A 6,419-nucleotide genomic window follows, 5' to 3' on the forward strand; every position below is an offset into this window, starting at 1 on the left:
ATATATATATATATATATATTTATGTATGTCATGTTTTTTAAACTCTACACAAAAACTACAAGTGGTTTTACTGAGAATTGCGTGCTGTATCTGTTTGCAAATGACAGCTGGTCTTGTTGCTGAAGAACACAAGTCCTGGGCACATGGATAAAGTGTTGTTCATTAAAAATAAACAACAATAAGTGCTAGTAGGTGTAGTGTTTAGCTTAAGAGCCAGACTAGTTGTTTCCTCCTGTTTCCAGTCTTTCTGCTAAACTAAGCTAATCGCCTACTGGCTTAAAATTACAGACCTGATATCAATGTTTTACCTAACTCCCACAAAGAAAGTGAATGACTGTATTTCCCATAATGTAAGATTATTTCTTTAAATTGAATTTAAAATTATAGTATGCAACTTGTGCATTGCCAGACACCACTAATGGTTCGTAGGCTAAAGCTAGTAATATATTTGTCTGTGACCTTTTCATGTGCATTTTGATAAAAATCAAACATGTTTTACATTTTGCTGTAGTTTCATCTCTCTAATAAAATGCTCTGCTCACTTCCCCATCCTTCAGGCTGCGTAAAATATGGCAAAGCAGTCGTGCTGTCACTTCCTCCATAGCCTTCATCAGCAGCTGTGTGAACCCGGTGCTGTACTTCTTCGCAGGAAAGTCTTACATCCGGCGAGAAGGGTTGGCGTTCATGGCCCGTTTGTTTGAGGGCACGGGGCTGGACTCCGCCACCAGGAAGAGCCGACAGAACAGCCAGAACAGCCGCGAAAAAGACAGAGATATTGATGCAGTTATGCTAAAGGACAAAGATCCGGACTCTGTCACCAACTCCAGCACCAATAACAAACCAGTGAAGAATGGCAAGTAGAGGACAACAGGTGGCAGCAGGTCTGATGCTGATGTTGTTGCCCTGGAGGGAAAAATGAAAGCGCTCAGGCCTTGCTCCCTTGCTCTGTCCAGTCACAAGCAACTTTTAATTTTAACAAGATTTACGGGTTCATCGTGCTCAGCTGGGTCCTGCCAGTCAAGAAGAGATTCAGCTGTTGCATAATGTGAATCCAGCTGCCAGATGAGACTGTTACAAACTTTGAAAGGGATGTGACTTGGCATACTGCTCCTGGAACAGCCTGCTGCCGGAGGCGTCCTGAAGTTACATTTTTGTGCATGAGGTGTTGCTTCAACCTCACAACAATCATTTACAATGAGGTATGAGCCTTGTTAACTGTTTCATAAAGACATTGTGGAGTATTATCCACGATGCTTCACCACCACAAAAAACCTGTTAAACACAACATTCATCCAAAGAGAGTGTTTCCTGTTCATGTTCACTGTAAATTTGCAAGATTTGTCTGTGTAATTTTCTTTATGCGATGTTTTACTTGTAAAAATGCCTGACAAGCACAGAAACGTTATAAACGGACTGGAACAGCGAATACTGTTATACCTCAGTGATGAGCTGAGAGGTGAGTAGAGTGAAGTTGAGAGTTCAGGTTCGACAGAGGCACTTCATTTTGTATCCACAACATTCAGATTCATGAATATGTGCTGCAAGATTCTGCAATTTTTCTCATCTTTTACTGTCATTAAAGCTGCATGAATGTATTTTTCTCAACCAACTCCTGTGAGAAACATATGACTCTTAAGCTGCTAAACGCTCCACTTCGTTCACCAGCTAGCCGCTAACTTCGTCTTCCTGCTGTTTGGTACTGAGTAGGTAGTGGGTTTCACTGCAGGCTGCTCCTCTGTGTGACTAGCAACGAGATTTGTTGAGAGTGATGAAAGTGAACCAAACCACAAAGTGTGCTTCAATGGCGTTGATGGGAACTCCAGACTTCGGTGATTAATCTCTGTGTGTCGTCACTGCAAGGGACCCCTTAAGCAGTCATTTGGTCCATTGTTGACATGAAAATATTGATTAGCCCTAAACTGGAATTTCACTGTGAGCATGCCGACAGTTAAAAAATGAAATACAGGAAAAATACAAAATGGATTGAACAATCTTTTCCTGAAACATCACAAATTCGTTAAGCAATTGAATACATCCTGTACCTCATAAGCAACTTGAGACATGTGGAAAGAGGATTATGATGTAAATCACTCAAAAAAAGTCTGGTGCAAGAAAGAAGACAATGTACACAACAGACGTATGAATAAAAGTCATGTATCAACAAGGGCCTGTCTTTTTACCGGAATATTCACCCCCTCACTTATTCACCCTCATGACTGTATCTTGTGCTGTTCGTTCCTGCTTTTCCTTAAAAAAATGACACCATCAGTTTCACAACATTTAATGACTGTATGATCTCTGCTGTTGTCTGTTTCACACTGTCGGTGTCAGTTAGCTTCACAGTTGCTTAGTCAAAACATTTTACAGTCGTTATGTCTTTTCTTCTGAATGACCGCAGAGCTAATGAATCTCCTCAAGGAGCAGCAGATGCCGTGTCAACAAAAAGGGGGCACGCATAGCTGTATCACCTATTTTTTTTATGCAACACTCTGCAGCTGTAGAATACAAAAGTGTGAGATGTGTAGGAGGAAGGACGGCAAAACCCAGTCGACTGGCTTCCTGTGGTCAGGTTTCCCCTCACATGATCCCTCTTACGCAATAATTTTTCTCTCCACACACAGCCTTCAAAGTAAAGAGAGAAACCCATCATAGCAGTAAATCAGATACAGTGTAAGATAACTGGAACTTGGTAAACTTTTGGTGTGAATTTACTGTGTTGGATTTTAAAGAGATGTACAGTTGAAGGTCAGTTTGTGAGTTTTATACAATTCAGCTTATCACAATACTCTAATAGCAAAACTTTGGTTGTTTGAGAAAAATATTTAGATCTTTTTTTCACATTTAATTTTGTCAATATGAATTTTTGTAAAATAAAGGAGGCAATGCGAAAAGTCTGAAACAAATATTTAAATGTAATATTTAAATACAGCTCATGAACATTTCACCTGACTATTTGAGGATTATATATTTTTTGTAACACAAAGCTTTCTGCAAAACATGTGTTTTAAAAACTTTATGGTGAGTTTTTTTGTTTCTTTTTTGTTTGTTTGTTTGTTTGTTTTTTGGTCTTTTTGTGCTGTAAAACAGATTTAACACTTATGACCTCTCTGTTGCAAGACTTATTATGACTCGTAGGTATATGAAAGAAAGGGAAAGCTGAATTTTGACATCCCAAAAGGAAATGTCAAGCTGTCCTCTCCTTTATGAATTTATTTGTAAGAAAAGAACCAATAAAGACAAAATTCTGGCGATAAAAAATAAGTAAATAGATTGTTTGTTGGATGGTGCTTAATTGCTTGCTGCATTTCAATGCCACTAAATTTAATGTTCCATTTGTTTGCTGCAGAAATCTTGCGTAATAAACATTGATCATGCTATCAGATATTAAGTGATACAGTGTTGTTTCCTACCATCTAACCTTTGACCTCCCTTGAGCTTGTCTGATTATTTGAGAAAAATTCCTTAACTCTGTTAACTCTGAGATACAGTCATACAGATATAAAAAAAAAAAAGGAAAAAAAAGCCAATTGTGCAACGTTATGCAGCACTGACACGCATTTACGTGTCACAAACCTTAATACGACATATCCTTCCTGTCTGTTTGTCTTTTCAAAGGCTGACTCAATCTCACAGTTGTCAAAGCCAAACTCAGAGTCTTCAGAGGTGTTCCCGATGGCATCCAATATCACTACCATGCAGCAGTCCTCCATGGCTCCCTTTTCTTTACCCGTCAGCATCTCAGCCCAGGTTGGCATCGTTATCCTGACCCTGGCATTTGTGCTGGGCTTCCCGGGGAACCTGTTTGTGGTTTGGTCGGTGTTCTGCCAGGTGAAGAAGCGCTCAGTGACTTGTTTGTTGGTGCTGAACCTGGCTCTGGCGGACGCTTTCGTGCTGCTCAGTGCCCCTCTTTTCCTGCGGTACCTGGCTGGAGGCCGGGGCTGGGAGTTTGGCACAGCAGCATGCAAGCTGGTTCATTACCTGTCCAGTGTTAACATGTATGTTTCCATCTACCTCATCTGCCTGATGAGCATGGACCGCTGGTTGGCTGTTTCACGGCCTTTTCTGTCCCAGAGGATGAGGACCAAGCGCTCCCTGCTGGTTCTCCTGCTGGTGGTCTGGGTGACGGCGTTCATCCTGTCACTGCCGATGCCTTTTTACCGCAGGTAAGACTTAATTTTCCTTCGTACCTTTGAGCCTACTAAGATCATAATTGTTGTGTTGTTTTTGCGTTTTGCCTTATTGTCATTTTTTTAACATTTCACTAAGTGCTACACAGATTCAGAATCAGCACAACCTCATCTAATCAATGTCACTCAATAAAGACTTCTGTACACTGTAAAAGGGGATAGTAGCCCATAAAACAACAAATGGATCTTGAATTTTTCCTTATTTTATACATAAAAGTTGCAAACCATAAAAAAAACAAAAAAAAAACAAACTTCAACACAGAAAGTTGCACACATTTGTTTGGGTTGTGCCAGAGGTGATTTGAAGTTTCTGTCTTTACGTTTTGAGCAGCATTCATGGATGTTTATTTTTTTCTTGAGCTCTGCTGCAAGGCAAGTTTGCACGAGACATGGGAATTTAGCAACAACAAAACTAGGAAGCACAAGTGGTGTCAGATTAAAGGCACTTAAAGCATCCAAACTGAGTCAACGCAGTATTTGGCTATGTGTGTGTATCCTCACACTCACTTTCTATGTGTGTTTTTCCTCATCTGCTTCTCCCACAGTAATCTGAAGAAGACCTTCTTATCACACAACGTCACTTTGAACTTTTGTATCCCGTACCACTGGGGGAGCATGGGTCATCAGGTCTTCCAGTACATTTTTGAGACCGTCATGGGCTGCCTGGTGCCCTTCTCCCTCATCAACACCTGTTACGCCTCCGTCATCTGCCGCCTGAGAAGTGCTATGTTCCACCGCAGAGGACAAGGCAGCCGTCTGATCCTGATGATCATTTGTGCCTTTGCAATCTTCTGGCTGCCCTATCACATCGTCAACATCATAGAGGTGACTTGATTGAACTTTTTGTTGGAAATGCATGCATGTTCAGATGCATTGTTTCTGCCATGAAAAGTAGTGATTAATGAGTGTGAATTCACCGTCTCCCTGTTTCCTTCTTTCCTCCCCCTCCCTCAGGTGGCTGGTATGTTGCAAGGCAGCAAATCAGTGACGGACGCTGCTCGTACAGCCCGCCCAAATGTCACAGCCTTCGCCTATTTCAGCAGTGCTGTCAACCCCATCCTCTACGTGTTCGCCGGCAGCTCCCACATCCGCCAGGCCGGCCTCAGCTTCATGGGCAAACTGTTTGAGGCCACCAACTCTGAGAGCAGAAGCACGTCCTTCACCCGCAGTGGCCGCGGCAGCTCCCCGGACGAGAGCTCTGCCCTGCACGCGCTGTCAGTCAAACTTGGGAAGCCTTTCAAAAGCAAGAGCAAGGACAGGAGCTACAGCGAGGCGGGAAAAGAGGCCGAGACTCTGGGCAGTGTACAGCAGCTAGATTAGCGCTTAAGCCATTTTCCTTGGACTACCTTTGTGAATGAATGAATTAGATACAAACTACCTTGACTCATGATTTTGTATTTTTGAGCTTTTCGGCCCATAAGCTTTATTACATTAAGTATTCAACTGAACAATGTTGTTTATCAAGGGATAAAACAGCATCAGGAGAGGGATCAGCACCGTAATGGCAACAACTAAAGCTATAATAATATATGGTGATAATTCCTGAATCATTATCATTTGTTTTTATATTTCATATATTTCCAGTCATATTTTTTTCCAGTCATTTAAAAAAAAAAAAAAAAAAAATGTTTGGTTTTCTATAGCAGTGACTTTATGTACATTATCGTTTATAATGTAAATTATCACATATATATTTTTTAAAATGTTATGCCATGGTTTCAACACCTAGCACTTTTATTTAAATCATTTTGTCATGTCTTGTGTAACTAGCCTCAAAATGTTTTTGTTTTTATGTAATAGTAATGTGTATGGCCACTTTGTAGTCAAAAAATAAATAAAATTTGTCAAATGAACAAAGCTGTTGTTTCTTCTGTTGTGTCAACACAAAGCACTGGCTTGCAAAAGTCATTGTCCTTTTTGCTGATATGTGACATTACTGTACACCGTTAGTTATGCAATGTTCAGCACATTGAATAGAACATTGCTTCAGAAACATTTCACCAAAGTTGTCCCTCCCTTCACTGTTTTGTGGATCACTCTGTCCACTGTTTCGTAACATCTGTCTTAACTGGCCTAGTTACCACCTCCTCCTCCATCTCCTCTACGGTTCTGAGTGTCACTGAACAAATGAGAAGAATGGAACTTCACAGGACACAAGTCACATTTATAGCCAGTATAGACAGTGAATGGAAATCTAGAGAGCTTAGCATCGTATCACATACTGGAGACCA

The 6,419-nt window shown here is 40.9% G+C and overlaps 2 protein-coding genes across 3 annotated transcripts in view; both read left to right on the plus strand.

Moving 5' to 3' along the window:
- The window catches only part of LOC111661739 (leukotriene B4 receptor 1-like), an 8,496-nt gene extending 5,113 nt beyond the window's left edge, over positions 1 to 3,383 (plus strand). The window contains exon 5 of the mRNA XM_023415401.2: positions 559 to 3,383. Within this exon, the coding sequence (XP_023271169.1) occupies positions 559 to 862 (304 nt within the window). The 3' untranslated portion in view covers positions 863 to 3,383. The remainder of the gene's footprint in view (positions 1 to 558) is intronic.
- On the plus strand, positions 2,619 to 6,045 carry ltb4r (leukotriene B4 receptor). Of its 2 annotated transcripts, none has more exons than XM_023415400.2 (4): positions 2,619 to 2,746; positions 3,617 to 4,164; positions 4,734 to 5,013; positions 5,143 to 6,045. In XM_023415400.2, the coding sequence occupies exons 2-4, from the start codon at positions 3,674 to 3,676 to the stop codon at positions 5,506 to 5,508; spliced, it is 1,137 nt and encodes a 378-aa protein (XP_023271168.1). In that variant the 5' UTR covers positions 2,619 to 2,746; positions 3,617 to 3,673; the 3' UTR covers positions 5,509 to 6,045. The 2 variants fall into 2 exon arrangements, with proteins under 2 accessions (XP_023271168.1, XP_087032483.1); XM_087176357.1 differs by lacking the exon at positions 2,619 to 2,746 and adding an exon at positions 2,881 to 3,019.
- The last annotated feature ends 374 nt before the right edge of the window (positions 6,046 to 6,419 follow it).

Source organism: Seriola lalandi, unplaced genomic scaffold, assembly GCF_002814215.2.
Source record: "Seriola lalandi dorsalis isolate HSWRI2012SDOR001 ecotype SW California unplaced genomic scaffold, Sedor1 jcf7180002054549, whole genome shotgun sequence".
Taxonomy (NCBI): domain Eukaryota; kingdom Metazoa; phylum Chordata; class Actinopteri; order Carangiformes; family Carangidae; genus Seriola; species Seriola lalandi.

Coding starts and splice junctions, on each gene's coding strand:
- ltb4r (XM_087176357.1), top strand. CDS start 2,999: ATGTGTTTTAAAAACTTTATG. Junction 4,165..4,733: donor CCGATGCCTTTTTACCGCAG/GTAAGACTTAAT, acceptor CTTCTCCCACAG/TAATCTGAAGAAGACCTTCT. Junction 5,014..5,142: donor ACATCGTCAACATCATAGAG/GTGACTTGATTG, acceptor CCCCTCCCTCAG/GTGGCTGGTATGTTGCAAGG.